Source organism: Scyliorhinus torazame, chromosome 22, assembly GCF_047496885.1.
Source record: "Scyliorhinus torazame isolate Kashiwa2021f chromosome 22, sScyTor2.1, whole genome shotgun sequence".
NCBI classification, from domain to species: domain Eukaryota; kingdom Metazoa; phylum Chordata; class Chondrichthyes; order Carcharhiniformes; family Scyliorhinidae; genus Scyliorhinus; species Scyliorhinus torazame.
The window spans coordinates 92,801,285-92,816,952 of record NC_092728.1 but is presented as its reverse complement, the minus strand read 5'-3'; the positions used below and the strand labels follow the sequence as shown (position 1 = coordinate 92,816,952).

Genomic DNA, 15,668 nt, shown 5'->3' with positions numbered 1-15,668 from the left:
CAGCGTAGCAAGGACGGTGTCAAGGGTGGTAGGATCCAGGGTCAAACCGGGCTGGGGGCTCGCAATATTTGGGGTTGCAGAGGAGCCGGGAGTGCAGGAGGTGAAAGAGGCCGGTATTCTGGCCTTTGCGTCCCTGGTAGCCCGGCGAAGGATTCTTCTTCAGTGGAAGGATGTGAGGCCCCCTGGCGTGGAATCCTGGATCAATGATATGACGGGGTTTATTAAATTTGGAGAGGGTGAAATTTGCCTTAAGGGGATCGGTGCAAGGGTTCTTCAGGCGGTGGCAACCGTTCTTGGACTTCCTGGCAGAACGGTAGACAATGGTCAGCAGCAGCAACCCGGGGGGGGGGGGGTCCTATTTTATTTTTGTTTGTCTATACTGGGGTATCTGAGGGGGTGTATATATTTGCTATGTGTTTCGGCGGGTGTTAATATATTATTTATGTATGGCGGAGGGGGTACTGGGTTGTTTTGTTTTGTATTTAATTCTATTGGGTTCCTTTTACATTTTGTTGTTGATATTTTGTGAAAACTTTAATAAAAAAATTTTTTTTAAAAAAGAACTGCTATAAACTCAAAATAAGTCTAATCAACCTCAATAATAATTGAATAGTTAATTACCTAGTGCACAAGGAAATTAAACTCAAAAGATTGCAGTGAACTCCTAAAAACCTTTCATTCTTCAAACTTTAAGTAGGCAATCCCTTTTGCATTATCCATTTGTTAACGAAATAGAGATCACAGGAGGGTTGATTTGATGTTACAATTGTGACTTCCGGATTTCAAAAATATTCTTCATTTGGCTTTCCTCTCCATACTTTAGATTTTGCCATTTTTGAAGCAAGAGTTTAGAATATTCAGAGTAATAATTTCTTAGTAATAAATAAGTTCACTCATATACAATCTAGTTACAATTGAGTTTGAGAAAACTTGCTATGACTTAATTTGTCCTCACAGGTTTTGTTGATATATTTGTACTGATCACAAGCAAATTATTAGTGAAGGCAGCCACTTGACCAATTAATTTTCACATCCATAGAGACCCTAATTTTTAAATCTCTTGTATCATCCAATTGCTTTTTCAAAATAATTCAAGGAATTTTGTTTTAATTAGTCTGGGCCCAAGTTTATCGTGTGAGATGATGGGTTTTGAATGAGTTAACATCACTTGCGCTCAATCTCTGAAATTTAGCACGGCAAGTGAATGAGATTCCACCATTCCTCCAATACTAATGTGCGTCACCAAGTTTGATCACCCCATGTTGGCAAGGGAACGACGAAGGCTACAGACTGAGTTTGGGGTGTTGTCCACAGGTAAGGCTGTGGAGCAGCTTAGGAAGGCGAGGGGTGCGATTTGCGAGCACTGGGAGAAAGCCAGTAGAATGCTGGCACAGCAACTGAGGAAGAGGGAGGCGGCCAGGGAAATAGGGAAGATAGTCGACGAGGGTGGAAACTTGGTAGGGAATCCGGCAGGGCTGAACAAGGTGATTAGGGACTTCTATAGTAAGCTTTACCCCTCGGGGGGGGGGGGGGGGGGGGGGTGGATCACAGAGCTTCATTGTATGCCGACGACCTGCTCTTATACATCACGGATCCAGTGGCAGGGATGGATGAAATCATGGGGATCCTGAAGGAATTCGGCCGGTTGTCGGGGTACAAACTGGACATGGCAAAGGGTGAGTTGTTTGTAGTCCAGGCGAGGGGCCAGGAGGGTAGGTTGAGGGGGCTGCCGTTCAGGCTAGTAGGGGACAGCTTTAGATACTTAGGGATACAGGTGGCGCCGGGCTGGGGCCTCCTGCACAAGTTGAACTTATCTCGGTGGAGCAAATGAGGGCTGAGTTCCGGAGGTGGGATGCGCTCCCACTGACACTAGTGGGGAGAGTGCTGATGGTTAAAATGACAATCCTCACAAGATTCCTATTCGTCTGAGGGTGTTAGAGGAGAAATTTGGGCTGGCGAGAGGGAATGAGTTCAGGTACTTGCAGGTGCGGGACTTTCTACGCAGCCAGATTCCATCCTTCCCACGCCTGCCACTTAGGGGGATCCAAGACAGGGTAGTGTCCAGTGGATGGGTGGGGGAGGGTCTCGGATATATATAAGGAACTTATGGGAGCAGAGGAGACACAGACCGAGGAGCTGAAGCTTAAGTGGGAAGAGGAGCTCGGGGGTGAGATGGAAGAGGGCTTATGGGCGGAGGCATTGAGTAGAGTAAAATTCTGTGTTAACTTTCCACAATCATATAAGATAATTTATCCAATGCTTGCTTTCTTGGTTGAAAAGCTTTCCTCATAACTCAGGTTCTTGTAATGGGGATCGAATTTGTAGCTTTTTTTTTAAGTCATTACTTATAGTTGGGATTTGTGTTTTTCATATACATTTAGAGTACACAATATTTTTTCCAATTAAGGGGTAATTTAGCATGGCCAATCCACCTACCCTGCATATCTTTGGGTTACTAATAATAATCTTTATTGTCACAAGTAGGCTTACATTAACACTGCAATGAAGTTACTGTGAAAAGTCCCGAGTCGCCACATTCAAACGCCTGTTCGGATACACAGGGAGAATTCGGAATGTCCAAATTACCTAACAGCGCGTCTTTTCCGACTTGTGGGAGGAAGCCAGAGCGCCCGGAGGAAACCCAAGCAGACACAGGGTGAACGTGCAGCCTCCGCACCGACAGCGACCCAAGCTGGGAATCGAACCTGGACCCTGGCGCTGTGAAACAACAGTGCTAACCACTGTGCTATCGTGCCGCCTATGGGGTTGTGGGGGTGTGACCCACACAAACATGGGGAGACTGTGCAAAGTCCCCACGGATAGTGACCTGTGGCCGGGATCGAACTTGGGTCCTCAGCGCTGTGAGGCAGCAGTGCTAATAACTGCGCCACCACCGCCCCAAAGTTGGGATTTGTTGTCTAAAGAGCATTTGTTGCATGTTGTTGTGATCACTTTGAGGAAGTAATAAGCATTTGGAACATGTATGGTATTTTCCTCAATTTCAAGTCTGTATCTTTTATGATTTTCTCTTCTCTGACTGCCCTCTGTCTGATACAATATTGAATTGTTTTTCCAATGTTATCTTTGAGTCTTAGCTGCTAATTCTGTTTCTTTGTGTCTTGTTGCCATTCTGATATCCCAGTTAGCCAGTTTCTTCATTTTCATACATTCATCCTGTGGTGAGCCCTTTCAACCTACCGAATTTTTCTGTTTTCCCTCTTTATCTCACTTTTAATTTTTTTGAGAATCAATGCTCAGCATTGCATCTTCAAAGATGATCGATCAGTCTTCTGCAGAATTGTTATTAACAACTTCCCCACCTTCATTGAATTTAATTGATTCTCACTTCATAAAATTTAGCCCTTTTAAAGTTATCTATGCTTCTAGTTTCCAGATCATGCTAAATTTAGTCATACCGAATGACCTCAGTATTCTAGATATCTTATGGTCTTAGGATAAAACTGCAAGATCAAAAGCTTATCAGAACCCTTCCTGTCTGTATCAGCCCCAATTCCAATTCAAGTAGCCTAATACATCCATCAGTTTTTCTTTTTTGTCAATGCGCGCAAATAACATTTGAGAAAACTTGTTTTACATTTTTCACACATGGCTCATTAACATTCATGAGTGATATTATAACTTAATAACCATCGTAGGGAACATCTTGCAGTTAAGCTGAACAATTTACTCACATTGATCCCACAATACTTTGCAGGAATTGCAGGTTTACAAACAAAATAATCTATCATTATGTTGGCTGTTTAAAGTGTGGATTTGCCCCATTACTTGGCTACTTAGAATTCAGCTGCGTGGTGGATTTCCAAAGACATCTGAAACCACTGGACTTACAGCTTTAACAGTGGTCTTACACAATGTCTGTTTGAGAAGGCAATTAAATTTGATTTCACTTACTGCAAGTTACTTAACATCTTGCAGTTTACCATATGGGATCTATCTGCTTTAGTGCCAAGACCAACCTGACACAATTCACCTGGATGTGCTAAATAAAAAACAAGATATCTAAACTTTAGAAAGACCTACATGTTCCCAATACTGTATTTGAAGAGCTGGCAGTCAATCTTTGATAAAAGTACCTGTCATTACCTAATTAGACAACATATTTAAGCATAAAATTGCTCTATTAACTCTTTGAACCATAACTGATTTGATTTCAATACATTACAAAATTAGTTTTCAAAATAATTTTGCCTAGATTTTAAAATTCACATTTTTGTTTTCAAATCTCTCCACAGCTTCACCTCTCCATGTCGCTGTAACCTCCTCCAGTCCGAGTACACTCCCAGTTCTCTTCGCTGTTCCAGTTCTGGCCTCTTGCACATCCACAATTTAACTCATTTTGCCATTGATTATTGTGCCTTCAGCTGCTTAGGCCGAAAGCTTTGCAATTTCCTTCCTAAACCTATCTGCCTCGCTACCTTCCTTTCCTCTTCTAAGACGCTCCTTAAAACATGTCTCTTTGACCCAAGCTTTTGTTCATCCATCTTAATATTTCCTTATGTGGTTTGGTGTCAAATTTAGTGTTAAAAGGATGTGAGGGAGAACCTTTTTAAGTAGTGAGTGATGATGACTTGGAATTCACTGCCTACGAGGGTTGTGGAAGAGGAGACGATCGATGATTTCAAAAAGAAAATAATAAAATTGTGGGCCTATACCAATAGGTTGGAAGAATGGGACTGACTGGATTGCTTTACAGAGAGCTGACATGAACTCAATGGGCCTCAGGACCTGTCTCTGCAGTTCTGACTCTAAATGCAAGTTGTTTAGTTGTTATTGTTAACCCAGAACTGTAAAAGGTCTATTTGTATTCATCACAAGCCATTCAAATTAGCTACATTGTGCCATCTGTGTATTGCCAGAACACACACACTACCAGGTTTTCTGAATTAAGAGCTTTGCACTAAGAAGGTCTTTAACAACATCTACACAACTGGAAGTCCCATGATTTAGTTTTCTTTGTGGTAGCTGTTATTTCATCACTGTTAAGTTTTACCCAGGGGAGACACATTTGAGGCAATGATTAAAAGATTAATTTGATGATACCACCAGTTCTCTTCACTAAACCAAAGTACTTTCCAAGTGGAAATATCTAATTTCAATAACGGAGATGTACAAGATTATGATTAGGTAAGGTAGATAAAGAAAAGTTGTTCCCATCGGTTGATGGTACGAGGACTAGGGACTCCGCTTTTTGGTTTTGGGCGAGAAATATCGGGGTGATGTGAGGAAGAACTTTTTTGTAGCGAGCAATAATGATCCAGAACATGCTTCCACCATCTTTTTAGAAAGGGTCTGTGAATATTTTTAAGACCGAGGTAGATAGATTCTTGATAATTAAGGGATTGAAAGGTTATTGGAGGTAGGCGAGAGGTTACAATCAGATCAGCCATGACCTTATTGAATGACAGAACAGGCTCGAGGGTCTGACTGGTCTGCTCCTGCTCCTAGATCGTATGTTTGTATGAGAGCCTGAGTTCTGAATAAGTTGACATTTACAGAGTGTGGGGAACGGGAACCAGGTGAGCATTGGAAAACTTTTGTTATTTCCAAATTTATGTGCTTCAGCAACAGATTGGCAGTCTTACAGATGTGAAAGCAGGTGTTGTTTGTGATAAGGATTATATGGAATTTGTCAAATGGGGAAGAGGTTGCAAACAGTCTGGTTTCTGGTGAAAGAGTGACAAAGCTGGGGCTTAGAATCGAGAGCAAACTCTATGGAGTTTGTCATAGGAACCAAAGACTGGTTTCCTGAGTTTTAGTTGGAGTACATTGTGACTCAAGTGTTGTCTGTTGGCACTGTTGAGTGGACTGAGAGAGCGATAGAGATGCCCTCTGAGTGGTTTTATTGTGGACAAGAGCATTAAAGCTTGAGGAGACTCAGTGGTTGAGGATGCAAGAGCATCACTTCATTAAGAGGATGTTTGGTTTCTAAAATCAAATCGGGGATATTAGAGGGATAACTGGTCTCTAAAATGAAATTATCTTGAAGAGAAACGGTTTATCAGTTACAATTGCTAGGATAGCGAGGCAGATCAGTGTTGGATGCGGATTCGTGACCCCACCCGCCATCATTAATTGGATGGGGCCCTGGCCAGCTCCTCATAAATCTCCCACGGCATCCCACCAACGGCACTTGTGGGCTTCTGACCTGCATTTTATCCCAATGGCACGATCGAGAACCAGGAATGCAAATAATGTCCGTGGTTTTTCTTGATCTTGAGAAATGTTGTATTTCTAAACGCAAACTAGTGGAAAAAGCAGATTTGGCTAATTACTGGATTGGTATTTCTCACCAAAACTCAGAACCAGACTCAAACGTAATAAATATCCCGAAATATTGATAATTCTGATAACTTGGAAGTCATGGACTTTGAAAAAATACTTGTCGATGAACTTGCATTGGGTATCCCTTTAACCCCTGTTCATCTAGTTGCCTTGAAAGATACTGAAACGGCCGAACAAGCTTTCTCTAATAATAATGATTTAAAGCAATGGCTGACAGATTCCCTCCAATTGTTCAGCAATTCAAATGATTAGCTGTCTCCTTGTTGCAGTGTGATAATCAGTATTAACTGTTTCTAACCCCTGAGTGTGACATATGACACTTATTGAGCCAGTGTTTTAAAACTTTTTTCCCGGCACCCAAACAGCCAACCTTCACGATCCATGCGGCTGACCTTCGTGACATACGCCACATTTGCTTACATTTAAGGGGAGGCTGCTTGGTCCTCACAATCGCACTTGAATCAGGTTCAAAGGAGGAGAGGGCAAGGCGCATATCAGGTGCAGACTTCAGCCAGTTCCTTTGCACCATCTTTATCTTTATGAAAGCAACACCTCCTTGCACATGTAGGTCCTATTGAAGGGTAAGTGCAACAAAATGCTTGTTTTTTTCAGCATTGGATATTCCTGGGAGTTGCTACTCCAGAATGCTGACAGCCTCATCGGCTTTTGGTGTGTTTTTAATGTGGTATCACAGGTCAGTTACAGCAGTGTAGTCTTTTAATTTGGAATGAACTCTGAGTTAGTAACTGATTCTGGGGTCTCAACCTCAAAAGTAATTATTCACCCACCACTTCTCTTTCAATATTTGAAACTTCTCTCATTTGCCAGTACTTCCCTGCATATAACACACATGGGCTTTGCATCCTTATTTGCATTGGCACAATTGGCAAAACCATACCTCAATAAATCATCTTTAAATTGCTTTGTTCCCGAGTTAGGTTTCTTCTTTGTAAGCTCTTAACCAGAGGCCCTGCGGCTCTGCACAGACATAACACTAGTGCTGCTTTGCCCTGCCATGGACTCTCCTGAGTAGCTCTCTCCAGCAGATTCTGTTGTGAGATCCTGTCCAGTAGTTACACTGCCTATTTGTGTCTCTGACCGTCTCTTACTTTTAAGAAAATGATCTATCTTCACAGTTCACTTGCCAGCATCTGGAAAATGGAAGCAACTCTGCTCCGTGATTTGGTGCCAAAAGCACGTACAAAGCGCTCGATGCCAAGAGTACATGCAGGGCGCATGACCTGCTCTCTGCTGCCACTTCTGGCCGGAAGACTCCACACAGCTTCATTCATTTTGATTTAAAAGGCGGTAGCAGCTGCCAATGTCAATGTAAGAATCAGTCCCGGCCGTTGGGCGCTTCGCCCATGATCGGGAACACCATAGGAACGGCGCGATTGGTCTCTCCAGCACCCTCCGACATGCGCGCACTTTGACAAACCCTATGTTAAGCTTTCCACCAAGACAGAGATGACTCAGCTGTCATTGAAGCAGCAGCCTGTAAATCATAAAGTCAGGTGGATTCTTAAATACACTGGCATACATATTCCAGCAAGCAGCAATCAATTTAAAATGTACACCAGCTGGCTAGCTGTCAAAAATATTTTATGATTTAAAGTAAGACAGTCTACAATCTGCTTTATAAAAGTTATCTAACCAGTCTTTTGTTTTTTACTGTATACTGAGAAGTTGTCAATTTCAAGACATCGGAATAATTGCTGTAAAAATACTTCAAATCCAGGACAACCGTGCAGGGGCTTTGTTTCATCACCTGCCATTTGTTTACGCTACAGATATGTATTCAGCGTAAATCGGCAACAAATAATTAAAAGCAAGAATGCAAATGTGGCTTTGGGCCCTGTACAGAAGGACCTCCGATTCCATACTCAAAGTTTTGAAGTACTGAATGTTGCCAAGACAAAAGAAAATGTATAATTTTAGACAAATGTAGTGAAATGAATAATTCAAAAATATCTGGCAGCATGTTCTTCATTGTTCTGTTTATACATGTTAAATATATGCTTTAGAAATGGTACAAATTTTGATAATTATCATTCTCCAAAGGATTCAAAGAAGCCTATTGAAAATGAAAAATGAAAATCGCTTATTGTCACGAGTAGGCTTCAATGAAGCTACTGTGAAAAGCCCCTAGTCGCCACATTCCAGCGCCTGTTCTGGGAGGCTGGTACAGGAATTGCACCGTGCTGCTGGCCTGCCTTGGTCTGCTTTAAAAGCCAGCTATTTAGCCCATTGTGCTAAACCAGCCCCTAAATGTCGATTTCTATGAAATACAAAGCAGCAGGGTACATTAAAGTTATTTCTACATAGATTTGCATAAAACTGGAGTAGCTATATGACTACCGACTAAGAGATTGGTCAAACCTGGGGCGAAGATGCATTGGTGCCTTGAGCTGGAGCTCCAGTGTGCTACCCAACCTGGTGAAATAATGTGGATTTCTACTGGTGATCACATTTGAATTAATGGTCCCCATTTTGCTATCAAGGAAAGGTGACCTGCACACCCCTATTGAATAGCTAAGTCAATAATTAATGGAGATGAGCAACCAGTTGATATCAAATTATTTGTCTCCAGATTGCGACTACTGTTCCAGCAAAATTTAAGAACTAGGTTACCATAAAAATAGGCGACAGTTTTTCTTAAATAGTACAACTTTTCATCATAACAAAGCTTGCAAATTCCACAAGCTCTGTACAGGAACACTGAAGGACAACAATAAGAGTTTCATAGATTATCATAGTATTTACAGTGCAGAAGGAGGCCATTCGGCCCATTGAGTCTGCACCGGCTCTTGGAAAGAGCTCCCTACCCAAGCCCACACCCCCACCCAATCCCCATAACCCAGTGACCCCACCCAACACTAAGGGCAATTTATCATGGCCAATCCACCTAACCTGCACATCTTTGGACTGTGGGAGGAAACCGGAGCACCCGGAGGAAACCCACGCACACACTGGGAGGATGTGCAGACTCCGCACAGACAGTGACCCAAGCCGGAATCGAACCTGGGACCCTGGAGCTGTGAAGCATTGTGCTATCCACAATGCTAACGTGCTGCCCAAGTTCAAGGCCTGAAAAGCTTTGGGGGCCTAAGAATAAATTGCACTAATTTGTATGCACACTTCTAACTTTCTAGAGGAATGTTGGAAGGGCAAGCAATTGCATGCCTCCCACTGTGCTTCCGGGGTTTTGCTGCAAGCAACATCAAGCCCCGAACGGCAGTCAGCTGCAAAATCAGAATTTGCTGCCGCCTGCAAAGGAATCTTATGGGACGATTATGTGGCTGCTTTAGAATGTAAATACCCTACAGTTCGGCAGCTGAATTGTTCATGTAAATTACATATGGTTTCATGCCCCCTCCCCCATTTTTCCTACCATTATTACCACACCCACTTATCCAGGGCTTTGACCTATTGAAGCAAATGGTGTTCTCAGAAAGATATTTCATAGTGGAAAGTTTTATGAGGGAAATGAAAATAACCTACAATCTTATCCATTTATAACAGGTATTTGAAAATCTTTAACAAATCCCAGATTAATCACATGGCCTCTGGAGGTCACCTATCCTTGATAGCAAAATGGGGACCATTAATTCAAATGTGATCACCAGTAGAAATCCACATTATTTCACCAGGTTGGGTAGCACACTGGAGCTCCAGCTCAAGGCACCAATGCATCTTCGCCCCAGGTTTGACCAATCTCTTAGTCGGTAGTCATATAGCTACTCCAGTTTTATGCAAATCTATGTAGAAATAACTTTAATGTACCCTGCTGCTTTGTATTTCATAGAAATCCACATTTAAAACCATAATTGTCCTTTTGATTCCATCTTCTTCAATGCTGTCTTCAAGGATCTGGTAGACTGAAATTCAGGCTAAATTTCAGTCTTTCATTATAAACCACTGTGATTTTTAATAAATCTTTGGTTAAGTTCTTAAAATCTTAAAATGTGTTAGCACAGTGGCGCAGTGGGTTAGCCCTGCTGCCTCACAGTGCCGAGGTCCCAGGTTCAATCCCGGCTCTGGGTCACTGTCGGTGTGGAATTTGCACATTCTCCCTGTGTTTGCGTGGGTTTCACCCCCACAACCCAAAGATGTGCAGGTTATGTGGATTGGCCACGCCAAATTTCCCCTCAATTGGAATAAAATGAAATTGCCTATACTCTTTTATTCTGTGTACACAAATTGCCACACCCCAAAGGGTCTCCCTCCTCGACCTGCACCTGGCCGGGGTTTTTATACTATGAGGGCTCCCCTCGTTAAAGGGGAAACCCCGCCCCGTTACCGGAGAAGTTCATATTCTGTGGAGGTCACGGGGAACCGGATGGTCACACCCCGTGACTTCCGTGAGTGGAACATCTATTTTGAAAACTAAAATCATTATACACAACACAACACAAATATTGGAGTATTTGCCAAGCTATAAGGCAAGCAACGTTCCTTCTAATTTCAAAGCAATTTAAGTGGTTTTGGCTTTTGGAACAGACAAAGCCCTTAGTGTAATCCTTGGTTCAATTCTCCACTATAATCTAAAACATGTATTCACAATCTGTTAAATGTTTTTTTTTGATTAGATAATATAATTTTAGAAAGAACACGTAGAAATAATAATTCAGACTTAAGACTGTGCAATGCATCAGTACTACCTTTCCTCCCTCCTCTCCGAGTAGAGTACAGCTCCACAGGTTCTGGCAACACTTTACTACCTTAGTGGCCTGTATTCGAGTGGAAGCCTAGACACTGAATGTTGGCAGGCGTTTTGATTTTGATGCATAACTTCAACCAGTGTCCACACAAGTTAATTTTCCATGCATCACTGGATAGTAATTAGGAGTGGGAATCCTCACCTTTGCCCACAAGAGCAAACCATAGTAGTCCCACTGTCACTCTGATCCAGATCTACTAACTAAGCACAGAACAATGATTTAATCTCGGATTCTCCTGATGCCTGTGGCTGCCAGCATCGTGCTGCATTGTATCCTTGAACCATTCGGGAGCTATTTTAAAACAACTGTTGTAATCTTTCGTTATTTCTGTAGAACCCGAACGGGAGAGGCGACAGGAACTCGCGGTCGGATAGGAATTAACTATAGGTTTATTACGGTGTAGCCGGAACTGCGAAAGACTGTAACTCCTCTCCCCGAAGAGCTACCACCCTAACCTGCACCAGGTCAGGGTTTTTATACTGTGTGGATTTCCTTTGTTAAGGGGAAAGCCCCGCCCCAATTACCGGGGGAGTTCATACTCGGCTGTCGAAAGGGGGAAAACAAATGGAGCACAGTCCTTGTCCCCCAAGGGGGCTATAACATCTCTCACCCCCCCCCCCCCCAGGTCCGTACATGTCATCGGACTGAGGCTCTATTATCCACTTTGGGAGTGGATGGTGGTCCAGTATTGACGGGGCGGGTCTGGGAGTTTTTTAACGCACCGGCGACAGTTGTTTGCGAGTGGATTGTCTAGGTGAGGGTGGCGGGCGATGGTATCGGTGCTGCAGGCAGCTGGACCACCATGGTGTGCAGGCCGATGTCCAAGTCGGTGTCGGAGACTTCCGATGAGGCCTCAAGCATCTCGGCTCTCGGACTTCGACGGGCTGAGGTGACGGTAACCGGCATGGCGCTCTAGGTGGTGATGTGGACTGCGGGTGGACTTGGACTGGCAGGTCCGGAGTCTGTTCTGGGGGCTCCCGTATGGGGCTTCTGGTGTGGACCAGGTGGCGGCTTGCTTCATGTTGCTGCTCCTGGAACGCATATGAAACTGGACCTGTGGCCAGAGAATCACGCCCAGGAACTGGCGGCAAAATTGCGCACGTATACTGCATCCCCCAGTTTTAACTCTCGCTGCTGCGAGCATCGACCTGCTTCGGGCTCGGAGCAGTCTTACCGCTGGTAGACTCGAGCACTGATGTCCGGTTGACCAAGCTGAGGTATGTCCCGAACCAATGTCCCATCAGCATCTCAACTGGTGCCGCACCGGTGGTGGCGTTGGGGGGGGGGGGGATCATCATCTGGTAGCTGAATTGAAAACGGCCAGTCGCGTCTCCCAAAACCCCTGTGGTCAGCTTTTCCATTGCCCTCCGAACGTTTGGACCACCCTCTCGGCCAAACAGTTCTATGCTGGCTGATGAGGATCCCGTTTTGCGGCCATAAATGCTTTGAACTCCTTGCTGGTAAACGCAGCCCCTTTATCCGACACCAGCACTTCGGGTCTGCCATGGGTGCTGGATGTATGTTGCAACCTGTCTACTGTTGTTTTGGAGTTCACGGTCTGCACTTTATGAACCTAGAGGGACTTCGAGTGGGCGTCCACCATCATCAGGAATGTCGCTGCCTGAAATGGGCCGGCGAAGTCGATTTGAGCGCGGGCTCACAGTTTTCCTGGCCATTCTCAAGGGTGTATTGGCGCAGCCGGCAGGGCCTTTTGGTTCCCTTGGCACGGGCTACAGTGCTGGGCCACCTTCTCGATGCCTGAGTCGATCCCTTCATCTTGGACACCCCCGGGTGTCCATTGGGGAGGTCCTGCAAACAAAGGCGTCCGACTGCATTCCGGGATGACCAGGATGCCGACCTCCACGGTCAGCTCCGGGAGCTTTGACGTATAGGCCCGCAGATCGGCGGGCATAGCTCTGTGCTGGCCCCCATACTGGACCATGTGTCGGACCCTCGATAGCTGCGGGTCTGTCTGGGTCCATTCTTTTACATGAGCCGCTGTGACAGGCAAGAAATCCTTCAAATGGAGGGCCGCTACTACGTCCACAGCAGAGGCTTGGGCCAGTGGTCTTGTGGAGAGGGGCAGGCGGCTCAATGGATCAGCGTGCCCGGGCAGTGTCCAGTGTGTATTCGTATGCAGCCAGGAGAAGTGCCCATTGCTGGACCCTGGCAGATGCGATCGGGGGAATCACTTGATCCTCCTTGAACAGTCCACGTAACTGTTTGTGGTCTGTATAGACCGTAAATGTGTGGCTGTAGACATACTGGTGGAATTTTCGGACACCAAACACCACTGCCAGGCCTTTCTTCTGAATTTGGGCATAGTTCGGCTTGGCATCGGCCAGTGTGCGTGACACAAACGTTATTGGTTGCTGTGACCCTTTGTGCATCTAGTGTGCGAGAAGGCCCCCTTCTGTAGGGGAAAGTGTTGCATGTCAGGAGAAGCGGCTTTTCCACGTCGAAGTGCTTCAATAACACTCGGAGGGCAACTGCCTCTTTACCTCTTGGAATGCCTTCTGGTGCGGAGGGTCCCATTCTCACTGGTGCCCTTTTTAAAAAGGTTGTGGTGCGGACTAAACAATGTGGCCAAGTTGGAGATGAATTTTCCATTGTAGTTTGAGCCCCAAAAAGGAACGGATTTTTAAAGGATTGGTGCCTGCCGGATGGCCTGCACCTTGTCTTCCACCGGGTGAAGCCCCTTTCTGTCGTTAAAAACGCATTTCCCCCTGTGGAGGCGGACACCGGTCTGTTCAAAATGTCAGAGGACTTTGGGCTTGTTCTCTAATAGTTCCTTTTCCGAGGTCCCAGTGATGAGCACGTCGCCTCGGTATATGGCATCCCTGGGCAGGATGTTTTCCAATTACCCGTTGGAAAATTGCACAGGCCAATGAAACCACAAAAGGCAGTCGGGTGTATTCATACAACCCTCTGTCGATGTTTATCGTCACATACATCCGAGAGTCTGGGTCCAAGATCAGCTGCAGGTACATGTGGCTCATGAACTTCGTGAATATGGTGCCACTGCTGAGTTTTTAAAAATAAATTGAGAGTACCCAATTCATTTTTCCAATTAAGGGACATTTTAGCGTGGCCAATCTATCTACCTTGCACATCTTTGGGTTCTGGGGGCGAAACCCACGCTAACACGGGGAGAATGTGCAAACTCCACACAGACAAGTGACCCAGAGTCGGGATCGAACCTGGGACCTCGGCGCCATAAGACAGCAATGCTAACCACTGTGCCACCGTGCTACCCCCTACCACTGCTGAGCTTTGAGTAAAGGTCTCCAATGAGCTGGACTGGGAACGAGCCAGGTGAGAGACTCCGTTCACCGTCATTTTGTAGTCTCAGCACAGACGTGTTGATCTGTTGGGCTTTAGCAGCGGGACCACTGGCACAGCCCAACCATTGAAATGGTTTCGGCAAATGATGCCCAAGCATTCCAGACGATCCATCTCCGTGTCGACCTTCAGTCACAGCGTGTATGGCACCGGTGGGCGCAGATATAGCAGTGTTGTGCATCCTCGCCCACACTGATCCTGGCTATCGCGTCCTTTATCGTGCCTGGAAATTTTACCAGCACTCCTTCCGGGCTGTGGGGGTATATGCGACAGAAGTGATGCCAACCTAATTTTGCGTGGCTTAGCCAATCGTGGCCCAGTAAGATGGGTCCTCCTCCGAGAACTACCACCAAGGACAAACATGCTGCCTGGTCCCTGTACGCCACGGTCACATGAGTGGTTCCTTCAATGGCCTACGGCTCTCCAGTGTACGTGCCAATCGGACATCCATGTCCCGAAGTTCCAAGGTTTGTAGACCGGACTTGATAATGTTGAACATCTGGTGGCTGATCACAGCACCGCTCTGATATAGAGCTCCATGTCAATGGGTTGACTATTTACTTTTAGCGCAAATCGGACTGCACGACCCTGGGGGCAGTAACACAGCGTAATTGCTGGTAATCTTTTTCCTGGTCCTGCACATGGAACGCCTGGCCTCTCGGGGGCGGTAATGCCCAGTATTCCGGCTGGGAATGGGGCCTCCCTGGGGTTGTCAGGCCCTGTTCGCGCCACCCAGCCTGCAAGCCTCGGCCCCTCTTGGCATTCTGTTCCAGAGAAATACTCCCGATCACGCTTAGGTGCGACACAGCGACGACCTTGGGTCCTGCAGTTGCTCTCGCTTCGCAGCAGCTCACGTCGTCCGCGTCTGGGAGCAGTCGGTCGTCATGTGTTCCGACGGCCGATGTTCAGAACCAGCAGGCCCTGCCATTCTTGGACCCTGTGCTCTGCGCTCTCTCGAAACATGGCGATGTCTACCACCCTGTGGAGGGTTAAGTAGGCCTTCATAAGGAGCCATCTTTGGGTAACGGCGTCTCAGAGCCCACAGACAAACCGGTCCTGCAAGGATTCGGACAATGCAGCGTCCTCAAGCGCGCCAAAAAGTTACTATTTGATTCTCCTTGAGTTTGTGAGGTTATGTGGAACCAGAACTGGCGGACCATTATCACGGGCTGTGGGTTAAGGTGCGCCTTGACCAGTGCCACCAACTTGGAGTCCGGTCTGTCCAGATGCGTGAGGCTCTCGATGCGCACAAGGTAGGTTCCCCGACTGCCGCCAGCAGGATAATGGTCTACCTTTCAACCC

The 15,668-nt window shown here is 45.7% G+C and overlaps 1 protein-coding gene across 2 annotated transcripts in view; it reads left to right on the top strand.

The window, feature by feature from the left end:
• The window catches only part of cfap77 (cilia and flagella associated protein 77), a 296,201-nt gene that overhangs the window by 21,066 nt on the left and 259,467 nt on the right, over positions 1–15,668 (top strand). Inside the window, exon 1 of one of the 2 annotated variants that reach the window (XM_072488587.1) lies at positions 15,344–15,619. The exons of the other annotated variant lie outside the window; for it this stretch is intronic. Within the exon in view, the coding sequence (XP_072344688.1) occupies positions 15,593–15,619 (27 nt within the window). The 5' untranslated portion in view covers positions 15,344–15,592. Of the gene's footprint in view, positions 1–15,343; positions 15,620–15,668 lie in introns of those variants that run through there. 2 annotated transcript variants of the gene reach the window in all.